Below are 17,809 nucleotides of genomic sequence, written 5' to 3'. Positions count from 1 at the left end.
ACACTTTCTACTCTAGAAGTCTTGGAAAACTGCTGAAGTGCTACCAGAGTAGCTCTTACGAGATTATAAATGTTCATTATTTCATACTCATTAGATAAAATAATTGATTTAATTTGTGAAGCACATAGATTTGAACAGTTTGCATTACTGCATTGTAGAGGGAAAGAAGAATGATAGGCAGGCTTGGTGTTCCTGACTCCGCGTGTGCATGGGACGTCATACTAATAACATTTTCATCTTACCACGCATCTTAAATATTTCCTGCTGATTTAGTGAATGGTATTGTCCTTTCAAGCCTAAGATGAATTTTCCATTTAGAGCTTTCATTGACAGAATCAAACAACCCATCAACCATCTGGTCTTCCATATGCTTCCCATAATTGCCCTTTCTTAATTCTTCTTTTACTTCTCAAATTGTTCTTTCAGACATCCTCTGAATAATCCCTAGATTCCGCCATAAAGCTGGAGAGAAGATAAGATAATGCTTCTACCTTCTCTTCCACTACCTCTGGACAAATGCTATGTTTACCATTGATATATCTCTCTCTCAGAATTGTCATCTTTATCTAAATTCCTGTCCTGCATTCCAGACACCTCAAATGGCTAGCTATCACACAGCTAGAAGACAGTATTGATTTCCACATTATCTCCATTACCGTGGACAAAGTTAGGACAAACAAAATCAATAAACAAATTAGAAAAATTCAGCAGTAAATGTTAATGAACCTCTAAGAGCTTCACTTCTTGTAACTGCTATAAAACAATTAGAGAAATCAATGAAGGCAAAAATTGTTATTTCTACCATTTCTCAATCTAAGAGTGCTCTTATTTATCTAGTTATCTCATTTTTCATTTAATTATCATTAGCTCTGTTATTCTTTCTGAATGGCCATTGGCCATAGTTTGCTAATGAAGAGGTCACTGCCTTTCCTTTTCCTGATAAGATTTAAATTCTGCAAACTTGTTACACATTTATGGCATATATATACTGTGTTAGTAAACACAATCTGTGTAACAGATTTGAAAACCATCCAAGCAACAATATGACTGAATTTCCTTGGCCAGCCACTGTAAAACACAGCACCAGTGTTCTGTAGATGTAATGGAAACCCATTTTACTATTTGACCAAAGTTGTTTGAATTGTAACAATGAAACTTTATTGTTTGAAGCTAAAACAGGCAACACTCAGGTGCTACACAGAAAGTTAAGAGCACTCTGAGATACCTCAGCTGCCTACCTCTTATGTGTATGGTTGAGGGCAATGACTTAAAGACAGATCTCCCCTCAAATTTCCTACTCCCTCTAGAGTACACAAAGCCAGAATTTGTTGGTATTCATTATATATTAGTAAGATTGTCCTTTATTGAAACTTTTCTTAAGGGTACAAAGTATGTAAAACTTCAAGATTAGGCATGCTGTTAAGTCTTAAATCCTCTCTGGACTTGGACAAGAAATTAGGAAAACTGGTTATCTGTCAACAGAATAACAGATTTAAGAAAGGATAAGAACAGCTTTGATGGAAAGTCTAAGCTCTGCTACAGAACTAACCACAAGTATTAACAGTTAAACTACTGTGTTTCCTCTTTTCAGTGAAACAACATGTCATTGAAGGTATTTCAACTTTCATGAGAAAGGAAAAAAATTACAATTTAAGTCATGGCATCTGAGATGCATGTAAGTCAGCTTATCAGTAAGAGTGTTTACTGACTGCACAGTGTATACTGGGATTGCAGACTCTTGAACCACGTCAGTGCTAAAAACACAGAGTTAGAAACATATGTTATAGTAGCAGGACAGTATTGGAAGTAATTTGTTTCATTAAGAAAACCAAGAAAATAGCTCTTGTTAAATCACCTTGATTTAAATATGTACTTTCTGAAGCCCCAATAAAGAAAACCATTTAATATTTCATCTCAGAATAATGCAATTCCTAACAAGAGATACTTTTCATGGGTAATACCAGAAATTAAAATTTAAATTATTCCTTAAAACTAATGATTGAATCGAACAATTTGGTATGTTTTTTTCACTACTGCTTTTACCTTTGGGCTCAATATTTTTTAAACTCTTAATACAAACAGTAGATGTGAACAGTTCATATCACCAACAGTCTTTCACAGATTCTTTTCTTTTACTGTATTTATCCACTTAGACTGAACTACAAGCTACATATTTTAAACAGGTTTTTTTTTTTAAGACTTATACCTTTTAATAGCAAGGAAATTATTTTAAATATACCCTACGATTAGTAAAATGAAATGAAGTATTAAATACACAGTCCAATTTCAACAATTATTTCAGTAGCAAATACACTGACTATTGAAATACATTTCAATAACTATGTATATTCAATGACTGTATCTTTCAGTGTTTTAATTATGCACTCAGTCGCAGTCTGGTAATTTAACAAATCCACTCATGGCGTTTCAAAGCAATGAAGTTATGGACTGAAACTTACATTAACCAACCCAAAATAGTGCTCATTGACTGGAAATTGTTCCGGACCAATCTCTTTCTCCAAAGCTGAGGCATTGGCGCCCTAGAAAAATCAAAAGCAGTAAAATATTAGTGTTTCAACTACGTACACACTGAATTTAACTAGTTGAGAAAACAAAAAAAAAAATTTGGCAAGGATAAATGACTTGTCTCTGACAATTATAAAATTAGTAATACAGCCATGGGTGGCAGCTCATACACATCACAGGCATCTAAAACACAGTCACAACTATGAGTCTGGCCACAGCACACATCTGCTGCAAAGAGCAAGATCAAGAACCAGCTATGTTTTGTATCATTCGTACTGAGATACAGTAATGCTTTTCACTTTGTATTTCAGTCCTGATTCTTGTGTTTGCACACTGCCCAGTTAGCTCAATGAAATATTTCTATATCCCAGAAAACACTTGTTGATTTATTTCAATTTACCTACAGGGTAAAACAAAAGAAAACAAAAAAAAACCCAAACCCACCCAAACAAACAAACAAACAAAAAACCAAAAAAAACCCCCCACAAAACCAAAAAAACAAAAACCCTGGTCAAAACTATAGACCTTGCTAACACCAAACCAGTATCTTCAGTTCTCAGACCATAAGACTTCAGGTTTATTAAACTTACTTACGCTGAATCTCCCTCCAGTCAGGAGGGATGAAAGCAAAAATAAACGGAGACTAAATAGTGAAAACAGATGAAACATTTTCCTGTCTGTACTCTGGAGAGGGGGATAAACTGGAGTTTGTGACCCAGTTCAACAATCATACTTGGCAAATCAACCAAATTTGTTTAGTTAGTCTATTGCTTAATGCAAAGACAAACTCATAGGCAGGATAATATCAGCCATGAATGCAGAAAAATCAGTCCTTTTGAGTTCTCTGTTCATTTGCACTCTCAGGATGTTTAGATTGTCCACAAAATCATTTCACATAGGTCTTAAAGCAGACAGCAAGTCTTCTCTGCCAGAACTTAATACTTACATACGTATAATAAAGAACCCAAAACTCTTCCAGCACCAGAAAATTATTTCAACATAATCCAAAATACCTTAGAGATATGTTTCCAAATACCTTCTGTTCAAAAATATCTCAAAGTAAGTTGTATAATTTTCATGTATTTTCATGCAATTACACTGTTTTGATGTACTGCATTTATTAATTTCAGAGTGGAGCTTCTTTAATCACAATTGCATTAATACAGTATTGCAAAGCATGTGATGTAAGGCCAAATGGTGAGCTCCTCTTAGCAAGTGTAATTCTCATAGTGTAGCACATTTGAGAAAAAGTTAAGAAACGCAGATTGTTCATAAGAAGCAAAGAGACTGGTCTGTTCCACTTACACTGAAAATATAAAATGTTCAAAGTGCTTTGTTAAATACCTTGAACTTTGTAAAATTAAAAGATAGCAGCTCACTACAGCTAGTGCTGGTGCGCATTATAAATGCTGCAGCCTTTGCCCAACAAATCTGTTGGGTTTGATCCTCAAAAAGAAGTCAGAGAAGCTAACTGTGGTCACTCCGTGTTTCCAGCCAGTGCCTGTTGACTGAACTGGTGCAATAAACATTGAGTTTCAAAGGAAAGAGAGGTTTTTTAATTTGGAGACAGAAAAACCTCTACTCCGGAAAATTCAGGGAACAAAAAACCCTAGCTTTCTATGAGCTCTTACACTGATTGCTTTTAGAAAAAAAGCAAATGTATCCAACCCTAAATCCCTTTTGCTGCACACAATGACACTGAGACAGATAGATAGATAGATAGATATCTCCTCTATGAAACAAATACATGAACATGAATACTCCAGTCTAAAATCAGGCATAAGTGAAGATAAAATAGCACATAGTATAGAGCAAAGAATCTTAAAAACAGACACAACTCCTTCCCAACAAGTTCTTTCTTTACAGCAAAGATATAGCAAATAGCCCTTTACAAGAACAAAATTAAATCAAAATCACAAAAATAATTCAAAACAGCATGCAGGATTTCACAGTTTAATTACAGATAGGGGGAAGTGGGACAGAATTAAAATTAGGACTGTATCAAAATGTATAAAACTACAGTGAAACCATTATGTGGCATCTGTCATGACATGACTGTGGCACTGCAGAACTTGAGTGGTTACAAAATCCAGCCTAGTAGTTCTGAAACTGGAAACACAGGGTCAAAGGCCCATTAGGAGGTAACAGAACAGAGAAAAAGATAGTGTAGCTCCACACTTGAGACAGCACAGCTCTGCTCCATTCACAACATGGCCCCAGCTGCTTTTACATCAGTCCTGAAATTATCCAGTATGATAAAGCCTCACCTTTGCTGGGAATTTGGCTGCAGGGCTTACTACTTTAAAAGCTGTTCTCAAATAGTGATGTTGGTGGTAAGGAAAAGGGGTATAAAGCCTCATCATTTAAGATTAAAGCATTCCATGACTTTTGAATATTTAGTTTTGCAGCCTTATTGAAATACTCCCACGAGCTCTGGCAAGGTGGGTATTATTTACAAATAAACTAGGGAAAAAAAAGGAACTGAGGAGGCTTTTTAATCCTATTGTTAAAATCTCTACTTCATTAAAAATAAATAAATTCAAGAGACGGCTTTTAGGAAATTCTTTCTCTTTTCGAAGCTAGGGTGGAGTAGCTACTTTATTCTGTCTTTGGAAGGAAGAATATTACGGTGTGGACTTTGATGCTTCTGGTTTGCAGAGACCTGAACACTGTATTTAGTTTTCTAGCACAATAAAGATCCTGACTTGGCAATAAGAACGACATGCTAAGATACTCCAGTATTGTTGTGGTGTATTGTTATGGTTTTCTGATTATTCAAGGCTGTTTCATTCAAGGCTTAGCCTTTCATATGATTTCAAAGCACAGCATTACCTGTAGCTGAATGCAGTTGTTTATGAATGTTTTATTACTACAAACCAGCATAGATGGTTTACACCAATATAAAAAACCCCAAGCTACTTAGATTTCCGTCCACAACTCTCTTTTTGTCTGTCATAAAGGATGTTATTCCTCCCCACAACGTAATCATTTATACTGTGCAAAGGGTGTTGGTTGCACAGTGACAACATCGTATGCAGCAGGGGCTTGAAAGAGTACGCTAAAATGCATGTTCACATCTCACCCACAGAAGCTATTTAGAAACCTAACTATCCCTCGCTGCAAAACATTTCCCGTTCATTATTACAGTACACATTATCGGTCCCAGCTGACTCTGCCATTATGCAAATACAGACGCAGAGGAGAAGCACTGCGACACCACCAGCGGTTATGGTACCATATGAGCTTTTGGACAAGAGGTCAGCAGAGGATTAAGGCAGAAGAGGAGTCCATCTCTTTCCATCAGCCAAGATGGATTTACTGGGCTTGGGATCTAGACTTGGGAGATTTCAGCCTGTGATGTATGCTGCAGAGTATAGAATTTCTCCCTCTGCCACTTAATTAGGATTGTGGGAAGATCCCAAAATGAACCTCTTTTTTTCGGGCCTCTCTGAACAACCCATACAATAGGTGCTTGGTCCCCACACAGCAACTTGGTTTTGACACTGTGCAGGGGACAGAAAGGAACATCATCAACTTTGGTTAGTACACCCACCTCCAGTTTCCCTACCCTTCTGAGTGGAAGCACACAAGGTCACTACCCAGCAGTGGGAAGGAACAGAGGCACAACAGAAATAGAAAAAAAAAAAACTAGTATTGCAATAGTACTGGCATTCACCGGAGCGGAATCAAAGCCCAGAAAACACAATGGGAGAGGAAAATGTAGTATCTTTTAATTAAGTACAGTTGAATTTTCCTGATTTTCAAGTTTTACAGATACACATTCTCCAAAGTTCTAAAACAAACTGAAAAAAAACCCCCACACCCTGATATTGTATTTCAATCGAAAAGGGAGGGGAAAAAACATGCAGACATATGATAGGATTTTTCGTTTGTTTGTTTAGTTTTTCACTTGCCAAAGCAGTAATGTTGTTAAACGCCATTTCTGCTTTTATTATTGCCTTTTCTCACTGCCTCAGAGGTCACGCTATTGTGGTGCTACATGTCGAACTAGTACTCCTGAGACACACTACCAGCTAACATATGGATAAGCTAATTGGAGCCAATGTGTAAAGCAAATCTTTATAATCCGTGCTTATAATCCGACATACACACTTTGGGGTTTAGGAGGGTTTTGCCAGGTTACTTCGAGGCTGGCTCAGTGACTGAACACCCAGCTGCAGCTGAACTATGTTGTTTGATTTAGTTTCCTCCAAAAGGAAGCTAATTTGTGCACTCTAAGACCACTCCAAGATGCAAACCGAAGTATGGCAAATTGGGATACCTGAGACAGTCACTTCAGAATTGCACACACCTTATCTGAACTAAAACACTAACAAAAATGCACCCAGCACTTGCCTAAAGAAAAAAAAAACCAAACACCCTATATTAAAAATACTGTCTAAAAACATGTCAGCAAGCAGGCCAACAATTGAAGTTTTAAAGCATCCTACCTTGTTATCATCCAACACAGTAGGCAGCATTTATCTTACAAAGACTTGATTCATAACTAGCCTTATGTGCTTTGAAGATTACACTGCTGTTAGTCTTACTGGGGTGGCATTAAGGAGGGTGGATCATCCCTTTCTAGAATAAATATCAGTTGATAACTTTTCAGTAATTTGCTGTAACAGCTTTATCGAGTTGTAAATTTCCCAATTCAAACAAAAAATTTCACCTTTAAAGGTGAAATCAAAGAAATTGCTTATCTCAAAACTTATTTTTGTTGTCAAAATTCTGTAGATCCATTTCTCCCTTCACACATCACTGTGCAACATCCTTCCCTACAATGCCCTCCACCTCTCTTAAGAAGCAAGGAACAATAAATATAAGAGGTGACTCACATAACTAAACCATGTTGCATAGGTATATGTAAGTCAAATTTTTTAAACATGACCTTAGCTACAGGTAAGTGAACAACAACAAAAAACCCTACAAACCAGAACCTTTATTCTTCCTAGTGACAGAAAGGCATTACAAGTAAAAGGGAAAATGAGTAACGAGGAATAGCAATGTTTTCCTGAACAAGAATAAAGCATTACAAGTATAAAATTAATTTAATTATTTATAATTTGCAAAAATAAATCTCAGTATAGAAGCATCCATTTACCAGTGCTTTCACTTTTTTTTTTTTTGCACATATTAGAAGATTTTTCCTTGTCTGTGCCACTAGTGAAGGTGTACAGAATTTCATAGCCTACACTAATTAATGCACTGTGACTGATGGAATCCCCCGTTAAAGAAGAATTACATAATTCTACTCTTCCAGTTATGTTTTATCAGAATATGTGAATCCATACTTTTCCATGTGAATAGTCTGTTGTTTCAACTGCAATCAAAATGCAAACACATTTCTTCTAGCCCAGGAAGCGGAAGTGAAATATGCTGAGTGGGATTCAATAATCCTTGCTGTTCATTTATTTGCAAAAGAACACGTGTTAGTAATACACAACTTTATAATCTAACTATGAGATATTTGGATAGTTTCAGTTCATATTTTTAAATACTTACAAATAATGCTTTTTTCTTAACTAATTAGTTTAAGACACAGTCCTGCTTACTCTAATCATGTGCAGCTAAGACAGAAGGGGTTTTATTGAGTAGAAAGGGCAAGGAAAAGGATAGCATAGCACAAAATTACCTTCTCTTCACATTTGGTATGTCTACCACACCCATCTTTTTGAGCCCCACTGAGCATACACAATGTACTTTACAGCAACTAGAGATAGTCATACCTCCTTCTGTTTTGAATACTGAAGTCAAAGATAAGTTACTCTCACATATGAAGCTGAGACTCAGAGAATTAGGGCTCTGGGCTGGGCTCATTCGTGGAATGGATCTTCAAAACATGAAAAGATGTAATGACGCTTCTACAATTCTTCTGCAGTTGCTGCCAGACTTGAAATGGACTTTGTCTACTATCCCCAATACAGAATGAAATCATATTGCTAAAAACTAAAATACTGCCAACAAGATAAGTCATATTTATATTGTATAATTCCAGAAAATTCCTGGAGTAACGCTGCTCATGGTATCAGGTGCCTTTGCTTCAGTTTCCTCCAATCAGATGGATTTTCAATAGCATCGGTGCAATACATCTCATAATGACACTTATTAATTGGGGTCCCAAAAGATCAAACTATTACCTTCAAAGACTTTTAGTTACAGGTTGAATTACACCAGCAGACAAGATAGGAAGTCTGTGAGATGTATTTAAAAGAGGATCTGATGGTGACCTTAGAAATCTTTCACTGCCTAAAAAGTACCGACAGTTATAAGCATTATATTAATCTTCTAGGAAAATGAGACTTACGTAATCACCCAAAATGCAGGGGTGGGGGGAAGAAAAAAAAAACAACAACACATTTGCTCAACCACTTGTTGATAAACTGCACACCGTGGTGTGTTTTACATGCTTTTTTAACCCACATAATTCCTGTTTCATAAAAACAAGTATGTTACTTTTATAATTTCCCATTTTCATGGAATTATAAAAAGAATTTGAGTTTATGAAAAATGGTAAAAATGTTTTCCAGTTCCAGTCTACTTATAGATTAATAAGTTAATACAAACATTCTGGTTCTATGCTACAAAATCATCTAGGTTGGTTTTATGTCCCCTCAACTGAAAAATCAGATAGACCATATTGAAATAAATAATTTGTTAAAAGCATTTAGCTTTAGCAAACTTCCTACCCTAGGAAAACAAAAGTTACTCCCTGTACAGGGCTTTTATACACCTCTTTCCTTCAACAAATTTGAAGGAGAAAAGTAGACAATTCCAATTAATGGACAGGCATCCTTTTACGACATTTTTACAGAATCATTCCTAGAAGTTTTAATGCAATTTAGTTGCTTCAGTAGTTTAAAAAGTAAATACAAAGACTATATAAACAACCCATCTAAATATTCCAGCTTTGTCTAGTAATAGGATCAATTATTCCTACTGACACAGCTAAAAATTCTGTTGGCAAGACCGGAGTCCAAGTTTGTATTTCATTGTTTCTTTGTGTTTAGAACTTGCAAGATGAATATACATATACATACAGGTCAAAAGAAAAAGGACATTTATATAATTGAAGTTATCCAACTAAGTAGTATGCCAACCAAATAATTCTCTGTGCTGGTATAAATATTACTTTACAGCTACAAAACTTCGGGAGTTTTTATTTTGTGTCGCGTATCTGAAATTTGTTATATATTAATTTAGAGTCAAATTCATATTTTGATGTAAATTTAATACTAATGAATTTAGACAAATTTGTTTATTAAGCAGTGTCACAAGCCCAGTATTTTAAAGAGCAAATGTACAGACTCATCTTTTATTACCATATTGTAACATGTTACATCAAGAAAAATGATGATGACGAATGCCAGAATCATGCTTGAATCTTAAGTGTCGTATTTATCATGAAGTAGTCTCCTGATAAGAAGTCCAACAGATGAGTGGAACTCCCGACTGTGGTTTAAGCTCTTACCCCAACTGCCTCACAAATACTTCTCCAAAATTTAATGCTCTTGCAACAGAATCACCACAACAGAACACGTGCCCGAACACTCCAGTCCACTGATCAAGGCGGATTCAGGTCATGATGCCAGAGTGAAATGCAGTGGCTGAGACGCAGCACATGTTCCTTCTTGCCAACCCTGCTACATGAGCAAGTCCGACAGCTGGATAAAGGAATACCGTAACACTGCTATTTTCTCTGTGTTACTTTAGTCCTCTCCTCTTCTGCTTTCTTTTCTATCACCTCCTCACTTTGAAGCTATGGTTTTCAACAACTTTTCTTTCCTTGCTATAAATCTCAATTCTCACTTCTTCTCACAGCATGAGACTTCTGTACGCTTTCCTGTGGAATCTGTTAACCTTTGCATTTTTATAAAGCCCCTCTGCTACGACACCCGAGGTAGGTGCACTGCAACCTTCCCTCAGGTGGGCACTTCCAGGGTCCATTTCCTCTAAGCTTCCTTTTTTTCCCCACATGCTTATTTGAACTTAAGTACCTCCGAGACCTCTTCATCCTTGCCAAATGTAACTGAAATGGCAAAAGGGTACTGGTGACTCTGCCCTGAGACAGGAGACAGGCAAGGAAAGGATAACAGCCAGCCATTCAGCGTGACTCCACAAGTCTTACTCCTTTTCAAAAACAAACAAAAATTTGGATTGTAAGATAGATACAGACTTCTCATGCAGAACACACTGTTACATCATCCAGTTGACATCTAGCTACAAACTATGTATTTGATGTCAGTGTTGGGGAGCTGAATCAATCACTGAAGACATTCAGTGACACTGTCTTATCTACAGATATAAGATGCTAAACTGGCAGATAGTGAAGGGAACAGAGAGACAAATACTTGAAACATGAAGAAAAGATTTTAATGTCTAATGCTACAGCTTCTAGCATCATTTTTAAATCCCATTCAACTTTTTCAGGCTGTGCTAACATAATCAAACAGTTTCTAGAACACTGAAAAACAAGTACTACTACCATTACAACTCCCTGCTGTATGTCTGAGACTGACGTCTTTGTAGCTTTTAAGCTACAAAGATAATTTCTATCTACTCTTTACTTCAGCTACTACAAGACTTGATACCTTTCAACTGCTGGCAAGTGTTTGCTGGATTCTAGACAACAGAAGAAAAAGTCAGAAGTACTAGATTCAATCTCTATTTCATGGCGAGTATAGCTCGGGGCACATCTTCACTGCAGTTAGCATGGGTTACTTTACCACTTCTCAGCCGTGCATAAAAACCCCATATAATTCAGTCCGGTAAGACTTTGACTGCAGTTTAATGTATGGATGAGGGTAAAAGACCAAGTTCTACTTTTACTGCAAAGACATTAGTAAAAAAAGACCACATACTTTTAACCTCATCCATTTTGTTACAAGAACAGTGGCTAAACCACTCAAGGGCAAATGGATTTTCCAGTGCTTTTCCACAATCTCCAGCCATGTAATTAAGACTTACTGCAGCACAAGGAAGTGGTGCTGTAGAGCAAAGAAGTCCAAGGAAGCTCAAAGGGGACGCAACACTAGCAGGCAGTACTACAGGAAAAGCTCTACCATGTGTGAACACTGGAGCATGGATCAGTGAACTAACAAAGTGTACAAAAGAACCAACTCTTTGTAGACAGAATGTGCTCTTCTAAGATCATCTTAAAAAGCACCATGGCCAACAAACTAAAAATACTGGCTATCACTCTTCACTCACTCTTCACTGCACCCACACAACCTACCAGTACTGTAAAACATAGTACATCGCTTTCTAATATTCAGAGCTTGAATAACAAGGATAAGATGCATAAAATATAAGTGAGTCAGCAGAAGTGAAACTTGAATTTGGATACAAAAAAGGCAGTCATGAAATGCACGACTGTGATAGAAGAGCTTCTTCAACATAGTTCCACACTGCTCTGTTACGGATTGTAAGTGTATGGGCATGTTAGGTTTGTGTAGGCACAGACTGTCTCTTGACAAAAATTGCCTGTTATGAGCTTTGTACTAACCAAACACAGGAAGAGAAGCAACAGCCAGAGAGTTCTTGTAAGAAGCATGGAGAAAGGTAAGAAGACCTTGTAATAATTTTTAGGAAGTTGTCTGGCAGTTTATCAAACAGTGGGTTGACACAAAGAACTGCCAGGGGAAAAAAAAAAGTATTGCTCAGCAATTATACTCCTTTTTGTTTTTGCAAAATATACGCTTAAACATGAGTATGTGACTCTTGTTAAAATTAAAAAGATCTGCCTGACCGTAACCACATTGTTCTAAACAACTCCACAGTAAATACCAAGTGCTTCCTCCCACTATCTTTACTAAAATACTTTTAATAGATAATGTAAGGTTGTGCTTAAGTGTTGAAAAAAACTTTTACAGCAGGTATCCTATGCTAGTTGTCACATCTCACTGTACTGTTAAAGCTCATGCATCAGGAAGGCACAGGAAAAAAATCTTATGCCCAGAGTTTATCCACCCCAGTGCACATGATTATTATTGGACAGGTAATACCTAACTGCCATCAGAATTTCAGCTTCATGGATATAGGCACTTCAGTCAATCATAAGAACATTTTCAGTTGAAAAAATTGTTTCAGGATTGATTCAAATGTCAATGACATAATGTCAATAACTTAATGTCATTTCTAATAACCATACATACAGAATGACCTTAAACTAGCTGCTTGGCCAGTCCAGACCTTCAACTTCTATGCTGTCCAGAAGAAGAAAAATGAGGTCCCATCCCGGACCTGAATGAAGAGGCCAGCACTGACTTCATGTTGACACAAAGGCTAGCAGTCAACTGTGGGTGAAAAAATGTTTGCTAGAATTGCAATAAAATGAGACAATCGTCTAACTACTTCAGAGAATGAAAACTCCTGAAGTACATGGTATATGTCCTACCACGTTTGGCTGTATAAAGACCCTGGTATACAGCTCATGAATTAAAGAAGTCAGACTCTCCAAGTCCAAACAAAAAGATATGATCTCCCACATCACAAAAAAACATTATTCCAGCTGATCAACCACCACCCAAGCAATCTCATCCTATGGGTTTACAGAGCTTCATTCAAAATTCTCATGGGCCACCTCCGATGTGTCTGAGATGTTAAAGCCTCTTTGCAGTAAGATTTATGAAAATTATAAATCAGTTTCCAATAATATAAAATGTAAGCATTTCCCACTGCTTGAAATGCTTACATTTTATATTATTGGAAACTGATTTATGGTTTTCATATGTTATGAGACATTATAATCCCAATTCAGCAAATTAACAAAGCAGATGACAGAGTGCATTTTTCCCCTTAACCATCACTTCCCTTCCCCCGTGGAAACAGATTTGGGAACAAGAACTTTCATTTGGCCATGGAATAGGTCGAAAAGAGCACAAACGCTATGGACCATCAGTACATCTCTTCCAGGGCAAGTAGTAACTTCTACTGCCCAAGGGATATTTCCTTCCTTAAATTCAGCATTCCTCCATCAATGAACCCACTGAGCTCCCCACCACCCTAAAAAACCCCAAGAGAGCCCTCTCACACCTGTGTATCCACTTATAGTTCTGACTTATCGAGAGGGAGAGTAATGAAAAAGCGATCACTGGAAGAAGCCTCCTAACAGGGCCCGGATCGATGCAAACAAGTCACGCCAGCGCGTGGAGCGTGCGTGGCTGGGGGGCTCACGCGGGTGCTAACACTGTTGGGGTGACCCGCGGGGCGCCCGGCGACCCCAGCCCCCGAACTCGCAGAGCTGGGGACGGCTGCGAGGTGGATCGGGAGGAAGGAGGGCGCTTCCAGAAACCCTGCCCGGAACACGTACCCGCGGCAAGCAACCTCGACCTCGAGGCGATGCCCTGACGCTTGCTGCCCGCGGCCCCCGCCCGCCGCTTTCGGCACACTTCGGGGAAAAGCCGTGCTCAAACCCCACGCACTTTCATCCCGCTCACGGCCAGGGTTCCCCCCTCGCCCCCAGCCCAATCCCATCAGTGTCTGCATCCAGGTTGAGTCTCCCAAAGCCGATTAACCCCGCTCCGCTCTCGCTCCCGCTCCCGCCAGGGACGCCGCTCCCCACCGCCCCGTCCCCACGCCGCCGCACCACCCACCGCCGGGGCGCCGCGCAAACCCAGCCTCCCCCGCTGCCCGTCCCTCGCACGCCTGCCCGCAGCCCCTTCCACCGCCCCGCGTCCCCTCCCCCGGGCACCCGGCCGGGCAGGAGAGGGCCGCCCGGCCCCGGCCGCGGCCCCTCACTCACCATGGTACAGATGGAGGCGATTTTGGAGACTGTCATTAGGATTTCCATCCGCCCAGCGCCATCTTCCGCCCAATCACAGCGCCGAGCGGAGCGGAGCCGCGCTGGGCCGGGTGGCAGTGGGAGGGGAAGGGGAAGGGGAGGCCGGCGGCGGGGCAGCCCCGAACCGCCCCCGCCAGCCCCGACGGCCGGGCGCGCGGCTCCCAGCCGGCACCGCACAGTTTCGCTCCCCCTCGCCCCGCGCGCGACCAGCACCGCGCGAGCCCGCCCCGCCCCTCGCGGCCCCGCCTCTCTCCGGGACCTAGCGCCGCCGGGTCACCAGCCGGCTCGCCTCCCGCCCCTCAGCCTCGGCACTGCCTCGCGTGCCGCTCCCGCGCCCCGCCCCCGGGCAGGCCAGCTCCTCTCCGGGCCTGGCTCCGCCCCCCCGCCGCCTCCCGCGGCGCCTGGCGCTGCCGAAATAGGCATGCGCGACACGGAGGGGGCGGGGCGAGGGTGCGCGCAGGACCGTTTGTAGGGGCGGGGGCGGTCGCTCGCTCTCCTCGGGCGGGCCGTCGCGCCCCGCCGTGGCGGGGGGCGGGGGCTGGCGCTGGGTGTGAGAGCCCCTCCTGGCTGCTCAGGCTTTACTTTTCTTTTACCTCGCTTGTGTGGCCCAAGAGTTGAAATCTAACGGGCGGGCGCCGGGTGAGCGCTGGCAGGGGGAGAGCTGGTGGGGGGCTTAACTGGGTGTTTCCATAATGCAAGTGCTGAGCCGCTCCCGGGGAAAGGGTTCCCTTGCGGCCTGGAGAGGTGAGGAGAGCGAATAGGCAGAACTAGCTAAACGATAAAAGCAAATTTAAAAATAGAACTGAGAAGATTTTTTACTTCTATCAACCTGCTCACTCTGATGCCAAATTAACCTCAAAGTGTTATCAAAGCCGTTCCTCTAGTGCCCCTCCCAGGAGAGGGGGATGTGGAGAGGCACACACCTATGAATTCCTCTTTTTCTCATTTCGTCTCTAGATTACCAGCTCTTTGGTTTCCTTGAGTTTCAGATTTGCATGCCCCAGCCTCAGCCATCGTGGAAAATAAAGCTGATTTGTAGAGTAGTCATTTATGTCAACTACTTGAGGTGTCGACTTGGGAATGAGCTGAATCATCTAGATGCGCCTGTTCGTCTGCAGACTATAACAGAAGTCTGGATGACTCGTTCAAGCTGTTAATACCTGCAATAAAGAAGCATAAAGCCAGCTAAGATATGTCCCTGTCTTTTTTTTTTTGTATATGGGAAACATCTAGCAGACGTTTATTATTAGCAGATTATTATTAAGAATAATGTCTATGCACATAAGGCCTAGATCATAAATGCATCCTTTCACTGTAAAAAAGCTATTTTAATATCTATAATCATGATACTTGCTATGATCTTCAGAAGTAAACATTCTTTAGCAACTAAATTAATGGAAACAGTAAATGTTCTTTCAGCTGAAACGTAAAGAATGTGACTTTAGAAAGTCTAATAGCTGAACTCTATTGCAACCTGAAATAGCCTCAAGCAATTCTTTTATATAATATCTGTGATCTAGAAGTGTATATTTCAAAAGGATAGTATTTGAGAAAATGAATGCTTCTTGGATGACTACATTCAGAAACTGTTGCCACAGAAACCATGGGGGAGGACAGCATCATGGGAATGAGAAAGAATAGAAACAAAAGAAGTGGATTGGCCATTTATGTGCAAAAGAGCAAGAACGGATATTTGGTCGGCTAGAAGTGTCAAACCTTCAGACATCCAGCAGTTCATCTACTGAAATACAACGCTGCAAGATACAGCTCTAATATGATTCCTTACAGTATTAATCATCCATGCTATAAGAGATACTCCTGTATAATCCTGAGTGGACGAAGTCTTCAAAAAATGACATGAGGAAAAAATGACAATATGCTGTCTCCCCAAAGCAAAAACACAAAAAGCGATTGCAGTATTGCAGAAGCTTGTAAGATTATCTGGGAGATAATTCAGTTTGGAACCAATTACGTGGCGTCAAGTGGAACCGTACAGGCCATGGAAAACTGCAGGAGTCTTGAAAGGCGCTCAAACAGAAAGTCAGAGATTGCCTTGAAGTTTCTTCCTACCCATAAATTAGAGAAAGAAGGCAAAATACACTTGGTGTGAAGTGCTCTTTCTCTCTGTAATTCCAAGGGAAAATTTAGATATTGTGGAACATTTCAAGAGTGGGGATGTATGGCTATGCTGGCCTGCATCTGACAGGTGTGGGCTAATCGTGGCTGGCGACTAAGCAGAGAAGCTGGGAAGACGCTGAATTAGTAACATACAGAGCGACTGATTTTTTTTTTTTAAATGCCACGTAAACCGAGGTGCTGTGTTAGGAGCCAACTGAACTCATGCTGCATAGAATGAGGGGAAATACAGAAACACTTTCTATACCATCGACTATTAAAATGAGGTAAAATATGAGGAATCAAGTAAGAGAATTTGAAATTATCACTTAATTGTCATCATTAAGCCCCTTGGGATGATTGGAATTATTGACAAGTTAAGTATTCCACGTGTTTGACCAGCTAAGGAAAAACAGGGTGGGTAGACCAGGACTGTGCGTGTGTTTGTGTACAGTCGAGGAGACAGAGCTTTGAAAGCAGTTACAGTCACTGTAACGCATACGGATCAGTACGGTAACTAACCCTGTCTGAGACAAGACACCGGTCATATCTTGTATCACTGGGGAGAGACAAGATCCACCTGACAAAACGCGACAAGAGCATCTTTGCCAACTGGGCATCCAACGTGCTGAGAACTTTCACTAGGAACAAGGAAGTCTCTTGATCACAGACCCTGGATTTTGGGGGAATTTCAGCCTGCTCAACATCTGCTACAAGCACCACACATCAGAATGCAAGCAGTCAAGGAGATTTCTGAAAGGCATCAAGGATAACTTCTTGATACTGGCTGGGCCAACCAGAGGTAATTCACAGCTGGATCTGCTCTTCACTAACAAGGAAGAACTGGGGGATGTGGTAATCGATGGCTTGGCTATCAAAGCCTGGACTGTAGTGACTGAGTGGAGTTCATGATGCTGTGGCGGCTAAGGAAGCAGAGCAGGAGACTACAGACTCTGGCTTTAGGGGCACAGACCGGTTTATTCAGGAAACTGGGAGGTGGGATCTACTGAACAGCAGCTCTGAAGAGTAAAGTTCAGGAAAGCCGTCAGGAAAGCACAAGGATCCCAATACTGAGATAAACAAGTAAATGTGTAAGTATTTTCAGCAATCAGAAAGCAAAACTGATGTGCTGTGAAGACAAAAAGAGTGGCTAAATAGGAAATTAAATTAAGGCTGGGGTTATCATGAGATCTGTATTGTTTGTTAAATTCATCCCATTCAGATACAGTGTGTTTTAATATAGGCACAAGTAGAGTTACTTAAAAATACAGTAAGCAGGTCATGTCTGCAGAGATGAGGGGCTGTGTTGTAGAGAGCAGTGACTGAAAAGAAGTGAAAAGTTGACAGTGCCCAAGCCAGCAAAAATTAATTTCCAGTCTAATG

The 17,809-nt window shown here is 40.4% G+C and overlaps 1 protein-coding gene across 1 annotated transcript in view; it reads right to left on the bottom strand.

The window, feature by feature from the left end:
* Positions 1 to 14,320, bottom strand: part of USP12 (ubiquitin specific peptidase 12) — a gene marked incomplete at both ends in the record, with an annotated part of 35,101 nt that extends 20,781 nt beyond the window's left edge. Inside the window, 2 exons of the mRNA XM_082009586.1 lie at positions 2,460 to 2,540; positions 14,273 to 14,320. Coding sequence (XP_081865712.1) covers positions 2,460 to 2,540; positions 14,273 to 14,320 — 129 coding nt within the window. The remainder of the gene's footprint in view (positions 1 to 2,459; positions 2,541 to 14,272) is intronic.
* Positions 14,321 to 17,809: the final 3,489 nt, after the last annotated feature.

Source organism: Phaethon aethereus, assembly GCF_964289735.1.
Source record: "Phaethon aethereus genome assembly, chromosome: 1".
NCBI classification, from domain to species: domain Eukaryota; kingdom Metazoa; phylum Chordata; class Aves; order Phaethontiformes; family Phaethontidae; genus Phaethon; species Phaethon aethereus.
The sequence above is the reverse complement of the archived record's forward strand: the minus strand, read 5'-3'. Positions and strand labels throughout refer to the sequence as shown.